Source organism: Antedon bifida, chromosome 11 (assembly GCF_963402885.1).
Source record: "Antedon bifida chromosome 11, ecAntBifi1.1, whole genome shotgun sequence".
Taxonomy (NCBI): Eukaryota; Metazoa; Echinodermata; class Crinoidea; order Comatulida; family Antedonidae; genus Antedon; species Antedon bifida.
This window is the reverse complement of record NC_136236.1, coordinates 5601908-5620365: the sequence shown is the minus strand read 5'-3', so window position 1 is coordinate 5620365 and position 18458 is coordinate 5601908. Positions and strand designations below refer to the sequence as shown.

The 18458-nt window shown below is 36.0% G+C and overlaps 1 protein-coding gene and 1 pseudogene across 1 annotated transcript; one reads left to right on the top strand and one right to left on the bottom strand.

The window, feature by feature from the left end:
* Window positions 1–128: 128 nt before the first annotated feature.
* LOC144855275 (gamma-tubulin complex component 6-like) lies at window positions 129–17180 on the bottom strand. The gene is made up of 28 exons (XM_078713080.1): window positions 17101–17180; window positions 16194–16522; window positions 15500–15627; window positions 15095–15186; window positions 14831–14897; window positions 14005–14061; window positions 13496–13651; window positions 12635–12774; window positions 11391–11598; window positions 10693–10994; window positions 9942–10127; window positions 9558–9649; window positions 9250–9389; window positions 8894–9043; window positions 8405–8486; window positions 8064–8152; window positions 7584–7699; window positions 5967–7492; window positions 5420–5582; window positions 4752–4893; window positions 4311–4467; window positions 4034–4071; window positions 3751–3883; window positions 3607–3661; window positions 2799–2898; window positions 1765–1826; window positions 1441–1640; window positions 129–864 (listed from the first exon to the last, which is right to left on the bottom strand). The coding sequence occupies exons 2-28, from the start codon at window positions 16504–16506 to the stop codon at window positions 773–775; spliced, it is 4986 nt and encodes a 1661-aa protein (XP_078569206.1). The 5' UTR covers window positions 16507–16522; window positions 17101–17180; the 3' UTR covers window positions 129–772.
* On the top strand, window positions 1911–2028 carry LOC144856594 (5S ribosomal RNA; annotated as a pseudogene).
* Window positions 17181–18458: the final 1278 nt, after the last annotated feature.

The window sequence follows — 18458 nt, the reverse complement described above, 5'->3', positions numbered from 1 at the left end:
TCTGATCGCAGTAATTGTTGCCTGAACACTTGGATTACCATACACCTTGCGTTAGATAAGCAAATCTAACGCCGTTCGTCTGAACTAGCTAAAATATTGCCACAAATAAATAATCAAATAACTGCTAGTTCAGTAGTGTTTTTCTTTATAAAACAAACATAGAATCTCTTTTCAAATGTAAATACAAAAATTACTTTTCGTTAGATAAAAGTCAAAATGTATCCATTGTATTCTAAGTTACCCACTTACAACAAGGTCATAGGTTAATCAGTCTGGCTGCCTGTCTGGTTTTGTGAAATAATAATCTATATGAATATATATCTTTATTTTAAATGTCTAGCATTCTAACCCAGAATTTAATTCCAGATTAAAGTTTATCTCAAATTTACGATGATGTTATAATATGATCCCAGTTAACGGCACACATACTTTTTTAAAATCTATTTCAAAATTGCTAGATTTTATTTGAACATACTGTGCGAGAACCTCAGTGGTCAAATGGTAGGCTGTCTGCATATGAAGCAGAAGAGTCCTAGTTCAAATCCTGGTTAAGACAAAAATAACAATATTTCTTTTTGCTACAATTTACAAATTGATCATTATAGCATATTTTTAATAATTATAATTTGTCTTTACAAAAATGGGAGGCTAAAGAGTTAAGCTCTGTCTACACTATCAATCAAATATGGTAGTAATATGGACACATTTTTTCCACATAAAGTTTCATAGTGTAGACAGAGCAAGATTTCTTTAGTTTCATCAAGCACCAGATTCAACAGTCACTGTAAAAGTCATTGAAATTTAAACGAAGCAAGAATTCTTCCAAATGAGGTTGATATCCTCTGGTTACAAGCTTTGAAACAACTGGAAAAAACACAATGAAAAAATAAATTATATAAAAAAAAGTAAAAAAAATAAAAACTGTTTAATTAAGAAACATCATAAAATTCAATTGTTTCAAAAATGAAGTAATTTCTGCATTAACAGTTTGTAACAATTGATGATTTCATCAGTGTTTGTTTTATTTTTTATTGTAATGAAATGAAAATAATTTAGGCATAAGGTAAGGGTAAAGTCGAAACCTAAGCTAATGCTAACGGCTGTGGTTCCCATCTCCATTTCTTTAACGTTTGGGCCAGACTCCACTAAGTGTGTATGTTTGTACACATACCCATTTCTATCACCTGGGTGGGGAGGAACAACTGCAGTGACCAGGCTGGGGGTTGAACCGGCAACCTCATGATTGCAAGTCCAATGCTCTAACCACTGCGCCACAGTGGCATACATGGCATGGAATACTGTAACTATATTTGAGCTGGAATCAAAAATCAAAACTGGTGGCGCCACTTAAAACAAAGCAATAACTAGAGACACTGTGCCAACTCAATGATGTACGATAATTTAAAGAGAATTTAGCATTTTGAGGTCCATGGCACTTACCTTTGTACAAGAAGCCAGAATACTCCTTGAAAGCTGAATAAGATGACCGGATGGTCTGGAAGGCTGGATGGACAACTTGATGTATGTCAGGATCATAGAACCAGCGTGAAGACACCAGTTGCGTCCTCACCTTCAGAATGAGGCAGAAGATGTCTGTGATGATCTTCATCACCGGTGCTGCTTTCTTGTTCAACAAACACCTTTATAGAAATTGATACCAACTTTTTAATTTGAAAATCAAAGTTTGATAGAATGTAAGGTAGATATACTCTTTTTTTTCAAACTAGTTTAGAGAACTTTAGAATATGATAATTAGATATTTACCGAAATAAAGCTTTGTTGAGGTACTCGGCATGTCGATTGTGGAGGTCATCTAAATTCTGAACCTGTATGTGATGTGAAGAAGAAACAAACCATGAATATAAGCCATTAAAAACTAAATACTTATAAAATATAGAGACTAAATACTTTGATACGACTTTACCATGTTGAAACACCGGTTCTCGTCAGATCACCGAAGTTAAGCAACGTTGGGCCTGGTTAGAGCTTGGATGGGAGACCATCTGGGAATATCGGGTGCTGTATATGAAGCGGGGGTCCCGTCAGGCATTTGAAATCAGCACTGCTGACTCTTATGGCAGCTCCTGCATCTAGTATCTGCCTCAGACGTATTGGCTTATGCCTTTCCTCTGGTCAAGGTGGGCACTGGACGAGAGAAGCCCTTGATCAATGTTAGAACCAATCAAGTGCTTTAAACAGTCCTGGCTTTGTTTGTATCAGACCTGTTAGTGGCGGTAATTATCGCTGTTGGTTTCGATTGAATAAAATGAAATAAATTGGGAGTGATTGATTGATTTTTATGCTTCATTGATCATGACCACTTACAAAGAAATCTACCAATCACAAGGAGCTTAAAAACAGAAGGAAATGATGAACAGTAAGAATCCCTATTAAAAGGACACCTTCAGGCCCCTTATGGATGTGGATATGAATGTACCTGAATATGGGTTGGCAGTGTCCCCTTAATAGGGCTAAAGTTCCCTGAATAGGAGTGTCCCAAAGGAGGAGTTCTACTGTAGTTAATTTTAGCTAGCTAGGCCTACACCTGCACCCAAAATGTCGACACTGTGTGTCATTCGTAAGCAAACATTCACATGAAAATCTCCCCTTCTTAATGGTGTTTCTCAAAGGAGGAGTCCTACTGTAGTTGATTTTCAGCTCGCTAGGCCTACACCTGCACCCAAAATGTAGACATCGTGCATTATTAGTTAGGCCTACCCCAGCTCCCAAATTGTCGACATCATGTGTTAGTAGGCAAACATGTCAACTCATGTCTGAACATCTATCTAATAACTTACATTTGTTTTTAGATTTCTTTTAAATTCTTCCCAGCTGACGTTGACCACTTGATTTGCAATGTACCCTTGGATTACATTAACAAAGTGCTGCATTTCATGCCTGCAAAAAAAATATCAATATTTTAATGATAGGTCCTGACTGTCTATGGATCTTCCCACAGGCTTATAATATAACATATAATAATACTTATTTATACATATATATACCGTATATCCTCTGGTATAATCCCACCCACTTAGAACATGTGGAGCACTGTGGCGCAGTGGTTAGAGCATTGGACTTGCAATAGGTTGCCGGTTCAAGCCCCGGCCCGGTCACTGCAGTGTTGAGTCCTTGAGCAAGATTCTTTATCCACATTGTTCCTCCCCACCCAGGTGATAGAAATGGGTACCGGTATGTAAAAAGTACTGGGAAGGTAAATCAGACTCGTTTGTGCGGGAGGAGTGGCGTACCCCCCACAAGCATACACACTTCGTGGAGTCTGGCCCAACGCTAAAGAAATGGAGATGGGCACCACGGCCGTTAGCATTAGCTTAGGTTTCGACTTTACCTTTACCTTACCTAGAACATAAAATTGGGCCAACTTTGGGGTTGGGACTATACCCTGGTTTAGGGGAAAAAATTGAAAAGCATTTCTTGTAAAAACTCATCTAAACTGGCTAGAGAGAGGCCTACACCCAGAACAAAAGTCAATACTGGGACTATACCCAGGGATATGCCTGTTTGTGAAATCAGACATAAAGTAGGGGGTGGGATTAAACCCGAAGTGGGATTATACCTGAGGATATACAGTATATAATAAAATACCTGAATAACTGGAGCTGCCTGAATTGGGTTGAGTTTCCAGCATGATTCAGTAACGCTAAAATAAACAATTTAAAAACTTTTAAAATGACACCTAATGAAATCCTACATGGCTAATTTTAATAAACAAATAGTTCCGATACTAACCACTTCTCTTCAGTTGGAAGTAGATATCTCTCAGAACCCACGAAGCACGTTTTAACTGCAGCATGAACGAGAACACGTGATCGTACTTGTCTAAACAATTCCGTGTTATCACGATATTTCGTGGCCAGTCGATCTAAAAGAAAGGATGAAATGAAATTTTTAAAGATGTATTGTACGGCAGAAAAATAAAGAAATAAAATTAGATTATGAATAGGCTATTTTGTAGTATTTTATAGACTAAACAACATATTCTAGATTAGAGTAAATACAAATGTTAATATACCTTAAATTTGAGCTCCAAGCAGTCCAAACTATTAATAGCTTAAAAAGAAAAATATTTATTTGTTTATTCCAATAAACAAATATGGAAAACACTTGTTTGTTTTTGCGGTACAACACGTATATATAGTTCTGAAAAGAACTGTTGAGTTTCTCAACGTTTCTATCAATGTAATTTGATCATCTTCAGGAGTGAGAGTGTAGTAAACAAGTATACAGTAAGTAAAAACAAATCAGTAATATGATATCTACATAATATAATATATATATCAAATACCTACCATTGGGTTTGAATATATGTGGCATTGATTTCAGTGAGAAGCTGAGGTCATCTGCATGGTTTGACTCTCTATTAAGTGAATGCTGGATAGCTTTTGAAAGGATTTGGTTTAGAAGGATTGGTGTGAAGAATTCTGACGGCCTCAGGCCTTGCGCCAGCTATAAAAGAAAGAACTTGCTTTTATTAGATGCCACATGATGCAACAATGCAATAAACAGAAAGAAAGATTGATACTGTATCTAGTGATACCTAGTTTAAACCGGTTTAAACCAAATCAGGATAAAGAATTGTGGGAGAATTATTCTGAAATGTGGTTGGCTAAAATGGTAGGGATGGGCTGAGCTTAATTTGATGTCTTACCTTTTGCTTTACAATCTGCTAAAATTAGGGGGGAGGGGGATCCGCGCCTGAAAAAATCTGAAATACCTTTAACAGTAGTTACCTTTTCAAAGAGTTGATCACAAAGTGATTGACTAAATTCTCCATCTTGTAAAAACAGGAAACTCCGAAGACTTTCAAAGTATTTGTCAATGTTCAAGTCAACAATATAGTAGTCTAAAATACATTTATTAACCAAATCAATCCTGTAAAATATAGATGGAAGAGCAATTATTTATTAATTATTATTATTATATCTTAATATGAGTAAGAACATGAATAGTTTTCAGCAAAAAGCTGACAAGTAGTGACGCTAGACAGCACCAAGACAAGATGAGTGATGATAAACAATCGGTATGTCACTTGAACAAGGCTGCCGCCGATGCTAGTACCCGAAATGTTGAAAAACAGCAGGTTTTTTTTTTATGGAAACCTAACCCTAACAAAAACAGAACCTATTTCTCTTCCAACATAACATTGAGGTTGCAACCAACAAATTCCAATCTAAAGCTCTGTCTTCACTATCAAAGTAATTTACCAAAAAAGTATGATCTTCCTAAATATGATAATGATACAATATCGTGTCCATATATGGGCACATCATCACAGTTTGATAGTGTAGACAGAGCTTTAGTATCCATAGCATACTGTTCACACTATTTAATTGAATATGATTAATACTAAAATTAATCAATGTGATTGTAATAATGAAAGAACCGGTCAATAGCTTACTGAGCAGTTAGGGGAGTAATGATGGACTGTTTTAAAATTACTGGTAATGACATCAGATTGGCTGCTTCATTTGATTCCAGGCTGCCATGACGATTACCATAGTTACCAAACTCCATTGGCAATATCCCAGCATTCTTTAGCAAGTCAACTGACGGTAAAGAACCTGCAACATAGGAACATTTATTTTTATAATCCATCATTCTAAATTGTTATAAACAATGCAAATGCAACCAGTAAAACTATTGATATACGCACTTCTAACACAAACAATGTGGATTTTGTTCATTATAAGGGCGAAGGACGTGTTAATGATCGCGAGTTCAAATCTAAAGCTTGTCGCATTGCTTGTATCCATTAGGCAAGATATTTTAGTTACATTTGTCTCTCTCCACCCGGGTGTACAAATGAGTACCTGTATAGGTCAAAACACAACTGCGGTTATTACTGGCTGCAGCATTATGGAAGTATGTTTCCAGACGTGTTTGATCCAATACATAACCTGGAAGCATTGTGCATTAAGCGCAATATAAGATAGACTTCGACTTACATGTTCGGCTGAAATCATCTTCAAAAGGCATATATGTTTTTGTATCAGGAATTACAAAACCAGCTACTTCTTTCTCAGAATCGTTAGAAGTGCTACCTTCCGCCTTTCCTCTAACTTGTTTATCACCATACATCACCTTCCCTGCCTTAGAATCAGAGGGATGGCCAACCACATTCAATCCTCTTCCTCGATGCACATGTCCAGCTGTTTTCAATTCTTTCTTCTCAGCGTCACCACTTCCATAAAGTACTTTCTGGATACTAGAATCTGATGAGTGTCCGTGGATTCCTCTTTCAGGAAGTGGCATGGTGACAGGGACTTTGCCATCTTGCTCATTATGTTTGACAGCTGGTTCTTGACTGTATAATAAAGTTTGAATGGAAGAGTCTGATGAATGTCCATGGATGTGTTCCGAGATTCCTTTGACATCAGGGGTCTTGAGCTCTTTCACTTGCTTAGATTCTTCCGCTTCTTTTACAAGAACATCTTCATCTTTATAAGCACTTTCTAGTATTCCCATAATAATGTCAGATGTTGATGAAGGATGACCCCATTTTGATCTCTGTTTATGTTTTATTGGTTTATCAACATTACCATGAATTAGACCTCCCATGGTGGAGTCACTAGAGTGCCCATGATGATGACTTCTGTGTTCACACACTTTTATGTCTTCACCTGGTTCAGGATTGACTGTCAATGTGGCATCGCTCGCATGACCATAAGATCCTTTTTGAGGAAGATCACTCATTCCTCTCATAGAGTACAAAATGTCCTCAATAGTTGACTGAATACCTTGGCCAGTGGTACTAGAGGTTGGTGTCAAACCATCAGAACTTGCCCCAACTTCTTTTCCGATAGTAAAGTGTGATTCTGAGGGATGTCTTACTGGATCAGATGTCTCTGTGTCAAGCAAATCAAAAGTTTTGCCAGAAGGTAATTCTGAACCAATTTCTATCAAAACATCTTCTAGATCATCATTTTGAGGGTGAAAAACTGTTTCTAAAGGTTTTGGCAAGAAGTCATGAATGGATGTATCTAGTAAATTCATCTGGCCTGGTTCCTTGCCAAAGAGTTCATCAGACACATCAGAACTTTTTGACTTGTAGTCTTTTTGTTCAATACCAGATGCTATTGGTATACTATCGATTTTCTTGTCAGTGTCATCAGTTTTCAGAATGGCTGCACTCTCTGATGCTGAATTCTCATCACCAGTATTGGCTTCATCAACCTCTGAAGGTAAAATCTCCACTACCGTTTGGACATCAGACTCATTTGTCGATACATCTTCTGCAGAACTTGGCGGCAACAAACTGTCACTAGTTGAACTTCCCAAAGCTGTCTGTTCTTGAGGGTTTGACATTTTCTGATGTAACTTTAATAATTCTTCCTTCAGGTTTTCTGCATCTTTCTGAAGGAACGACGATCTTTGCTCATTTAACTTGTGTCTTTGTATCTTCCATAGAGCATGCTGTTCTCTGTGGATAGCTTCTTCCGTCAACTTTGCATAGTATTCAATTAATTCTTCTCTGTAAAAAAATAAATAAAAAAGGCAATATTAAGAAGAGGTTACAAAAGGACTAAAACCTATTATAAAAATAATGCAGACATTTTTCTGACCTTGCCTTCTTTTCTAATTCATCCTCTACGTCTGCTATTCCCTTTTCAATTCGATCTTGCTTTTCAACCGCCAGTCTGTCAGTCTCTTTTTCTTCCTCAACTTCCATGGCACGTCTCTGAAGACAACAAGACATTCTAATTCAAAGGGTTTACATCTCTACACCACAAACATCATCATATAACACTGGCTACTACATTATAGGAATGAGCTTACAGAGTATAATTTCTTTCGGTCTTTAGGAAGAAGATTTATTGCCGTTTTCACCAAATGGTTATGAAAAGAGGTATTTACACAAAACAAATAAGCTAGTTTACTAACAAGCCCAAGTATTTCTAATTAATTTTAATTGCACTATTCTGTAAAACACCATGCTTAGCCTGCAATGATACCAAGGGTTGGATTTGAGTCCAAGGAAGCAGTAAGTACTGCATCAACATGATAATTTTAATTTACTATTGCGGAGTAATAGCGTTAATTACCACCAAATCTTTTTGCATTTGTTGCTTCAACTCTTTCAATTCTTTTCTCTTCTTTTCATCTGTTGCCTCTTTTACTTGCTTCATCTTACCTGAAATATCAATGTTAAAACATATACAGTATGTACATGTAATATTCTTGGTGACATTTATGCTTGCTTAGGGATTGGGCCAAAATGATTCTACTGCAGTATAACTACATTTATTTATATATGAGGCAGTCCTTATTAATTTGATAAACAGAACAAATGATAGATATTGCAGTAACTGAAGTAGATTAATTTTGACATTGTCCTTTACCGAATGCCAATATCCTGGGTGCAAATCAAACAGTTTTTTTTTACCTTTAATTCTATTTAATTCATCAACAACTGTCTTTCTAGCTTGTATCAAAAGATCTTCTCTGGCCTTTTCTAGCCTTGCTTCCTATCAAGAAACATAGTATTTGAATTACATTGAATTAAGGTCTAATACATAAGCAAGTAAGTGACCAAGTGGTTAAGACAGTGGAATCGTAATTACGTAGCGATAACATCAGCAAGGGTTCAAGGCTCACTCGTCTATGGTTCTGGTGGTAGAACGAGTCTTCTCAGATAAGGACTATAAACCGCCCAGTATACACATCTAGGTTATGTGCACTTTAAAGAATCTAGGAGTACATCTTTTGAGACGAGTAGGGAGTTACCCCAGTGTACTAGTACATCACAGTCACTGATTAATACTGGGCCCTCTGGGAGACCAGTCTTTGACTGAAGAGGTGACCCAGTATAAATAAATAAAATACTGTTTCAAATGACCTGATGGGGTCAAGGTAGATAAGCAGGAAACCATACCTTTTCTTCTTTTGAAACTGTGTTTTGTCGAACTATATTGTACATCCGTTCAACATACACCTGTGTTTCTCTATCAATGTGTTCAAGATCTTCTAAGGAATAAGTCAGAGAAAGGCGTGGAACTGGTACATGGTTGTTGCACAAGAAATGCTAAAAAATAAGAAATAAATATTATAATAAAAAATCAACTTTGTAAATAGATCGTAGAGAAAGACGTGATAAGATGGAATAGCAACAGGGTATGAGTGAAAGTCAGCAACCCCTTGTTAGGAAATAACGTGAAGAGAGGATGTAGAAGCATGGCATCGGAATACATAAAATATTTACATGGTTACTATCAAGAAGCTTAAACTTACCCCTGGATAGCAGAGCTTCAGCAGATTCAGAGTCTTCCCACAGACATACATGCCATTGGCCAGTTCCTGAAGAAACATTGGAACACTGGTGGAGCTATCGTCTGTGTTCATTACAAACCCATGTGTCCAATAGTATTTGTCTACAATTTCAACAGATTAAAAAAGTGGGGTTATTATCAACGTTGTAACAGTGTAAAATGAAATGTTAATCCCGGAGCTACCCTTTAAACTTAACTGAAATATTACTATTACAGTATAGTAATATTTATTTAAGTTTAAAGGGTGACTCCGAGTCTTTGTATTTTTACCTCTGTATTGCAGGAAATCATCATTAGCTGTGATCATAAATTCTCCATAGCCGTCATGACAGATACCATTGAAGATCCAGTCCTGAACAAACCTGAGGAAATAATAAAAGAAAACAAAAATATAAAAATCTTCTTTTGAAAAATTGTCCTCATGTTCAATTAGGTTGACAAAAAAGTGTGATGTGCCCGACCGAATATGGTAGTTTTATGCCCAAATATGGTAGTGAAATGACATCATGTCCATATATGAGCACATCACATTTTTCCCATAAAGTTTGATAGTGTAGACAGAGCTTTAGAGATTTTATTTGTGCAAATTGAAAGCATCGGTAGGCCTATATGTGCATTCAAATATTTATTTTCGACCAAGAAATAAAAACTCACAAGAGATACGGTCCGCAGCTTGTTCGTAGGAGACTCAACATGACCTTGTAATTCTGGGATTTACAGCAATCCAGCGCTTCCTGGTAGATATAGGATAACAATTGGATTCCGGTGGGAAGCGGGTCACCGGGATCACCAGGTCTGCCAAACTTCCTTTTATGACACATACAGAACATCCATAAATATCTAAAATAAAAAAGATAAATTAGTAAACAATAATAATAATGCATGTTTATGAGTTGAATGGTGACAATATTTCCTTAAGCTTTGTCTACACTATCAAACTTTATGACAAACAAATGTGATGTGCCCATAAATGGTCATGATGATGTCATATCACTACCATATTTGGGCATATCACTACCATATTTGGGCACATGTACACACTTTTTTTGTCAAACTAGTCTGATAGTGTAGACAGAGCTTTAGTTAAATAGAACTGGCCAATGGCATGTATGTCTGTGGGAAGACTCTGAATCTGCTGAAGCTCTGCTATCCAGGGGTAAGTTTAAGCTCCTTGATAGTAACTATGTAAATATTTTATGTATTCCGATGCCATGCTTCTACAGTACATCCTCTCTTCACATCTTTTCCTAACAAGGGGCTGCAGACTTTCACTCATTCCCTGTTGTATTCCATCTTATCACGTCTTTCTCTACGATCTATTTACAAAGTTGATTTTTTATTATAATATTTAGTTTCCTGGTTACATTTGGTAAACATGCTAAGACAACTGTAGCAAAAAACTCACTTTAATTGTGCGATGAATTGCCGAAATGCGTGATATATCATACTAACAGTGGAAGAACTGTCCCAAGGTACAGTTAAAACTCTTGAACGGAAGAAGTGAAGAAAGGCTTGAATACCACTACAAAATGCTTGCAACGTCAGGCCACCAGTGTACATGGAGTCTAGCGTACGCTGCTTTGCAAACTGGCTAAGCTGCCAGTAGTGTGTCCCAGCCTCGGCAAGTGGTTGTAAGCTCTGGCTTAGCATTTCTGGTGAGGTACCTTTGAAGTGAATGTTAGGGTTGACATAAAATGATTCAGTTTCCTGTTGAAGACAAATAGATTATTTTCAAAGGATAAATATTTACCAATTTATGTTACATGAGCAAAAGAGTATAGTTACATTTGTGATTTTATGCTCACTTTTTTGTAAGAAAAAGGAAAAATTTAGGGGAAAAAAATGATTATGTTTTTTTATTTCATACGCATCCAACAGCGAGCACAAACTCGCCAATTATAGGATGGATAAACTGTTTTATAATTAATCATGGTTATAAACTAAGTATGATTTGAGGCTTAGTGAGTAGAGTGGAAAGAACAACCCTGGCACAGGTCAGGACTATGGTGTTGGAAAGAGAGCATGTTAACCACCAAGTTACAGCTCCACTACTAAAACCAAATTATAAAAAATATTTAGAAATTATGATGAAACATTATTTACCCGTTTAAACTTGAATGAGTTTGAAGGGATACCAAGTAGTACGTTAAGAGCATTTTTGACAAGATCCGTCTGTTTTACTTCAATTAAATCTTTCATCTGTATGCTAGGCTCTATAAGCGTTAATGCATAATTCCTTAGAAGATACAGTTGATCAAAAGCTTCTGGGCCAGCCTCAGATAGGTAATGTCGATTATTAGGTTTTGGAAAGCTGTGGAAATGGAGTTTGTTGCCATAGATTATTGTGGAAAAATATAGAGGTATTAAACTACCAGAGAGTCAACTCCTAGTAGCCGAGATATTTAAAAAAGGTCACCAAAGGTTACACTTCCTCAGAAAGCTAACTAAGTTTAAAGATGTATTGTCCCTTTGACTAATTCAAAAAAAAAAAAATAAAAGATTTCGAAAAAAGTGGGTCATTTTGAAGTATCATAATAGTATTAACTTTCACCAAAAATCATTTAACTGAAATACAGACGTTTTTTGTTCAATAAAATAACTTTGACTTCCAGTCAAAATTTTCGATCAAAACATATCTCATAATGCAATGCGCTTGTTTGGCTACTCTGTATGCATAATCATAAAACTTCCTAGCGATCTGAACCGTGACGAGTTGTAAACAATCCTAATTAGCATCATGCATACTCGTGCTTTGAAATCTTTGTTTACTTTCGCTCGCGACGATTTTCCAGACGAAATGTAATCAAATTAATTTACCTGTTAATTATGTAAACTTGTTGTTTTTGGTTAGAATTTTTGACTTAAAGTGAATAACTTTAATATTACTTTGTTATGGCCAATTTAAATTTAGAATATTTTGACCTTCATTTTTTGTGTTTCTTTAATGTTAGCTGTTGTATTCTATGAAACACTGATTCAATCAGTACTACTGTAAGTTATCTCTTTTATTGCCTGGTTCGGTAATTTAAATGAAACACGCAAGAAAGGTCTCATTAGAATTAGATAGCATAAAATATAATTGATTGTACGGTTTATGATTTAAGATATCTATATAAAAAACAGGTCCTAAGTAAATTAAGTAAAATTTTAGGAGATAAGAAACATCCATTACATGTGAGGTTTTATAATAAAAATTTAAGCCGGCTACAAGCACCTAGAGTTGATACGTCAAGAAACCAACTTTCATTTGTGAACATATTTTTAACTCAAAGATTGTTAGATCATAAATAGCACACAACCAATTAAAAGCATCTATATTTTTGTTGTAATGTGTGACAATTTTTTACCTTCCAATCGTTTCCCATGAATAGTTCTTGTGCAATTTGTGTGTAAGTGCAGCTTCCCATATGTTAATGGATTCAACGTCCTCCGAGGTAGATGTTGTGACATCACTACTCATAGACTCATTAAACCCTTCATCATCAACCTAACAAAATTGAAGAATTTAATATTCAAAGCAAAAATTATATCAAATAATTGTGTGGCGCTGCAGCTTAGTGGTTAACAGTCTCAGAAACCAATCCATGTTTCTGGGTTTGAATCCTGTCAGATGATATCAGAAATGTTTTCATTTAATTGTAGGCCTATTATTATTCTCCTTGGTTGAGGAGATTTGGATGAGGCCTTCTACAGACCTATGGCAGTCACACTGTATAGCCTACCATCTGCCATTCTTCTTGAATAGTGTACAAAATTCTTTTATTGTACACATGAGACTGACCAACAGCTTTACATCCAATCCTAAGAAGAAGGCAATGACTTGCCAAGACAAAGAATGTGGCACATACAAAGGTCTTGAACCCATGCCTCTTACATACTATTCGATCCCTATCCTTTATTTCATACGCATCCAACATCGATGACAAACTCGCCAATTACAGAATGGATAAACTATTTTATAATGTATTTATCGTGCTCATAAACAAAGTCTCATTTGAGGCTTAGGGAATGGGGTTGAAAGAGTTGTGAGTTACAACCCTGGCACTACGTCAGAATTGGACCCTGGCACTACGTCAGGATTGGAAGGTAAGCACATTAACCACCAAGCTACAGCTACAATACTTTATGCCATATTTTTAACATTGGAATGTCACCTGTATATTGGGACATTGCGATTAGTAATGCGTTTCTTATAATGTGGTTCTAACCTCTTTATTAACTGGAATTTTGAGGCCCATTTGACTGGTATTCTCTGGTAGTTCAGGTAATGAAAGTTTAACATTTAAGTCTGCTGTCCTGCTGTGTACGAGTGCATGGTACAATGTTGTTCTTCTCTCAAAATCCTCAGTAGAACTTCCTTTTATCTGTAGGTTATACAGTAAAGTTACACTTACAGTATACATCATCGTATTATTATATACTTAATAATGGTACTAACAGGTAATATAATAATTTTTAAAAGAATATGGTGTAAGTGCATCGTTGACGACACAGTGAAAGATAGAACATTTTTATCTTGATAGCAAAGTTATAAATTATTATATATTTAATAATAGTATTAATATAATAATAATTTTTTTAAAAGAGGGTGGGGTGGTGCATCATAGACAAGACAGTGAAACATAGCTTCCTCTTTATAAATACTAATGAGTGGAAATAACATGACCAGAATTCTTGAAAAAATGAATTTGATTTTCACAAAAAAAAAATGTTTTACCTTGATATCAAAAAGATTATGACCATGTATGTTTTTTCCAGGTTCCATTTGAAACACCTAAAAGAGAAAGAAATGAGAATTGTTTACTAACTGTTACAGATTGAAAATAAAATGTTGAGCTCAAGACAACATTACATCTAAAAAACCAATGTAAACTGGTATACAGTAGAAACCCTATAAGAGGACACCGTCAGGACCCAACAAAGTGTCCCTTTAACAGAAGTTAACAAGGGTTGGAATGGCCGTAGTGTTAAAACATATATTTCCCTTTGTTTGTTTAATGTGTGTCCCTCTAATAAGGGTGTCTCATGATTAAGGGTGTTCCATAAATAAGGGTGTTCCATGAATAAGGGTGTCCCATAAATAAGGGTGTCCCATGAATAAGTGTGTCCCGTGAATAAGGGTTTCCCATGAATAGGGGTGTCCCATGAATAGGAGTGTCCCATAAATAAGGGTGTCCTATAAATAAGGGTGTCCCATGAATAAGGGTGTTCCATGAATAAGGGTGTCCCATGAATAAGGGTGTCCCATGAATAAGGGTGTCCAATGAATAAGGGTGTCCAATGAATAGGGGTGTCCCATGAATAAGGGTGTCCAATGAATAAGGGTGTCCCATGAATAAGGGTGTCCCATGAATAGGGGTGTCCAATGAATAAAGGTGTCCAAATGAATAGGGGTGTCCCATGAATAAAGGTGTCCAAATGAATAGGGGTGTCCAATGAATAAGGGTGTCCAATGAATAAGGGTGTCCCATGAATAAGGATGTCCCATGAATAGAAGTGTCTGGAGGTGTTCTACTGCATGTTTTTTCCCTTATTTTACATACTTGTTTAGTCATATTCATCTGTTGGTTCAAGTTACTCCCAACGCTGCTTGTACATTCAAAAAGTTCTCTGAAAAAGTGAAAATTAAAACAATTATTGACAAATAGGAGGAAGGCAAAAAAATATGTGTAGTGTCTTTTGTTGGCAGCTAAAAGGCACGAAGGGAAGATGAAAGTTGTTTTATATCTAGTCCACTGAGCTTTTAAGCACTGTAGAAAGTGTGTTATAAATATCATTTTCATTTACTATATTTTTAAGGTTCTTACCGGGAATAGTGTGGATATCCATGATGTTCGATGTCATGTGAATAGGGTGAATCTTGATGAAAAAGAGGACCATTTGGTAACAAAACCTTGTTCTACAAATAAAAATTCTTTAAATATGCACTTGTTGTTGGTCTGTTTACAAACTGTTTTGGTACATTTGACGACTAAATTTGCAAACATTAAGTTCCAAATGCATTTCATACTCCAAACAAAAACTAATAGGTCAAAGGATGGAACTATATCATGTGAGGCTTAGAGTGTGAGGTTGAAACAGTAGTATATTACAACCCTGGCACTATGTAAGGATTGATCCTTGGATCCACTCATCTACAGCCTGAATTGTCTTAAGTCAGCTAAAGGTTGGACAGTTTGGTAAAGAGGGAAGTAATGTAGAAAAGTACCTACTTTTTTTCCCAGTGTGGAAATTGGCAATTGAAACAACTTATGACCAATAGGTGGCTCAGGCTTTTTTTCTTCTGTACCAGACAACAATAGCAGCAGCTGCATCACTGCTTTGATTTCAGTATTAAAATCTATAAAAAAAAACAATTGTTAAAGAATTAAATTTCACTACATTCACAAAAATAAAGAAAGTAATTTATTAGCTACAGTACATTGTGTATTCTTTCTTAATTTTAGGCATGCAATACGTATTTTCTAAAATAAAATTGAGGCATGTAATACTGATTTTCTAAAAATAGAATTCAGGCATGCAATACTGATTTTATAAAAATAGACTTGAGACATGCAATACTGATTTCTAAAAATAGAATTCAGGCATGCAATACTGATTTCTAAAAATAGAATTCAGGCATGTATTACTGATTTTCTAAAAATAGAATTAAGGCATGCAATACTGATTTCTAAAAATAGAATTCAGGCATGCAATACTGATTTCTAAAAATAGAATTGAGGCATGCAATACTGATTTTCTAAAAATAGAATTGAGGCATGCAATACTGATTTTCTAAAGATAGAACTGAGGCATGTAATACTGATTTTTTAAAAATAGAATTGAGGCATACAATACTGACTAAAAATAGAACAGGTGGTCCATGCAATTTCTGATCTCACAAGCACTATTAATTATTAGACCTACCATAATTTTGATCAGAAATTGCTGCAACTAATTGTTCCAATCGGTTGGCATTAGCATACGATCGTCTTTCTCTCAGTTTAAACACTTCCACGAGTAACTCCTCAAATACGCAAAGCCCAGTCTTCTTGTTGTCTGATTTGGAAGCATTATGCGGTCCTGGTTGCCGATGAAAGAGACTGTTGTAAGCGCATACCCGCAGACGTCGCTTGCACTTATCAATGGTAATGTTGGGTTGGATTAGACGTGGACTGTGTAGTGGATAGTTAAGTAAAAGCTTGCCAAGATGATCTAAGCTAGCAGTTAAACTGTCCATTGTTTAAAATCACATACTAAAATTGAAAAAAACAATGTTAAATATTTATTTCATGCATTTTGTTTGGATTCCAAACTTAATCCCACATGTGTAAGTAACGTCCAAAATAAAAAAAAAAAAGCTGTAATGTAAGGCTTTCTCTCTAACTCTAAGACTAAGCAAGTGTGTATTTATAAAAACATTTTTTTTTGTCTGATTTTAAACGATAAGCCTAGCTAGGGCTAGAGACCTACGCCTAGGCTAGGCCTACACCTTTTTCACGATAAGGAAGATATTAATCAATGACACAAACAATGCCATATGCTGTGCAGTGAATGTTCTATTTTACTAGGCCTAAAACTAGGCTAGCTAGAGGTTAGGCGAGGCCTAAAATCTGGCTAGTCTAGGCAGGAGTTGTTACAACTCCCTGGTCTAGGCTAGGCACTAGGCTAGGCCTATAAAGGTACCCTCCTCCAGGACTAGGCCTATGCCTAGGGCCTACATATTTGGCCACCCTCTACTATAGACTAGGCCTACTACTACGGAACTAGGCCTACTTTACTACACTAGGTTATCTAATAGTAATACTCATTAAGATCCAATACAATACAGTACATTTTCTATATCTTCAAGTTTCACCGCGTCAGCATCGTTGTATTTAGATGGTGGTGGTTAACACGGGTAGTGTGGAGTATGGTCGAAGCGGCCGCCAACCAACAAAGCGGCCGCCAGTTTAATATCGTCATTTGTATGGAACGCCGTGTGCGGGTCCTCCTAAATACCAAGACCTACCAAGACCTACCAAGACCTACCAAGAACTACCAAGACCTACCAAGACCTGTCGATTTAAAGTGTTAATTTAACGAAATATGATATATATAGACTTCTAATAGCATTTCCAACAATAAAACCTCAATTTTAGCGCGATATAGACACCAAAAATGTTAAATAATCGACAAGCTTCGCGTTCGCGAAACAAACTGAGTTGATGCATACATTGCGTCACAAATGTCCGTATTACGTCAACTAGTATGACCTACCAAGAACTACCAAGACCTGTCAATTTAAAGTGTTATTTTAACGAAATATAATATATATAGACTTCTAATAGCTTTTCCAACAATAAAACCTCAATTGTGGCGCGATATAGACACCAAAAATGTTAAATGTAGGCCTACGACCCAGTAGGCCTACGACAGGAGAACTGCGTCGAGTGTCAGTGAGCCATAGTAGTTGACGCAATACGGACATTTGTGACGCAATGTATGCGTCAACAACTCAGTTCATTTCACAAAGCTTGTCGATTATTTAACATTTTCGTAACATTTTTGGTGTCTATATCGCGCTGAAATTGAGGTTTAATTGTTGGAAATGCTATTAGAAGTCTATATATATCATATTTCGTTAAAATAACACTTTAAATTGACAGGTCTTGGTAGTTCTTGGTAGGTCATACTAGTTGACGCAATACGGACATTTGTGACGCAATGTATGCATCAACTCAGTTCGTTTCGCGAACGCGAAGCTTGTCGATTATTTAACATTTTTGGTGTCTATATCGCGCTAAAATTAAGGTTTTATTGTTGGAAATGCTATTAGAAGTCTATATATATCATAATTCGTTAAAGTAACACTTTAAATTGACAGGTCTTGGTAGATCTTGGTAGTTCTTGGTAGGTCTTGGTAGGTCTTGGTATTTAGGAGGACCCCCGTGTGCGCTTTAATCTTGGATTGTTGTTGTCAACGCCATGGCCTATAGCGAGTTGAGTTACAGCTCTTCTTTATATTATATGATAATTAAGTTTGCCGGCCGATAAATCAATGTATATTTTATATGTATTTTAATATTAACTTACATGCTATCGAATCTTATATTCTATTTTTAATATTTACATACTATCGAATCATTTAATAATTTACGTTTACATCATATTACATACTTTTTATATCTCATTTACGTACTTTATATTGGT

Bases quoted from the DNA above. Each gene is read 5' to 3' on its own strand.
- LOC144855275 (XM_078713080.1), bottom strand. From the start codon at position 16,506: ATGGACAGTTTAACTGCTAGCTTAGATCATCTTGGCAAGCTTTTACTT. The intron at 12,775-13,495 runs GTTAGAACCACA...CAATTTTGTTAG, and splicing joins AAATTCCAGTTAATAAAGAG to GTTGATGATGAAGGGTTTAA. The intron at 9,650-9,941 runs GTGAGTTTTTAT...TTATTTCCTCAG, and splicing joins AGCTGCGGACCGTATCTCTT to GTTTGTTCAGGACTGGATCT.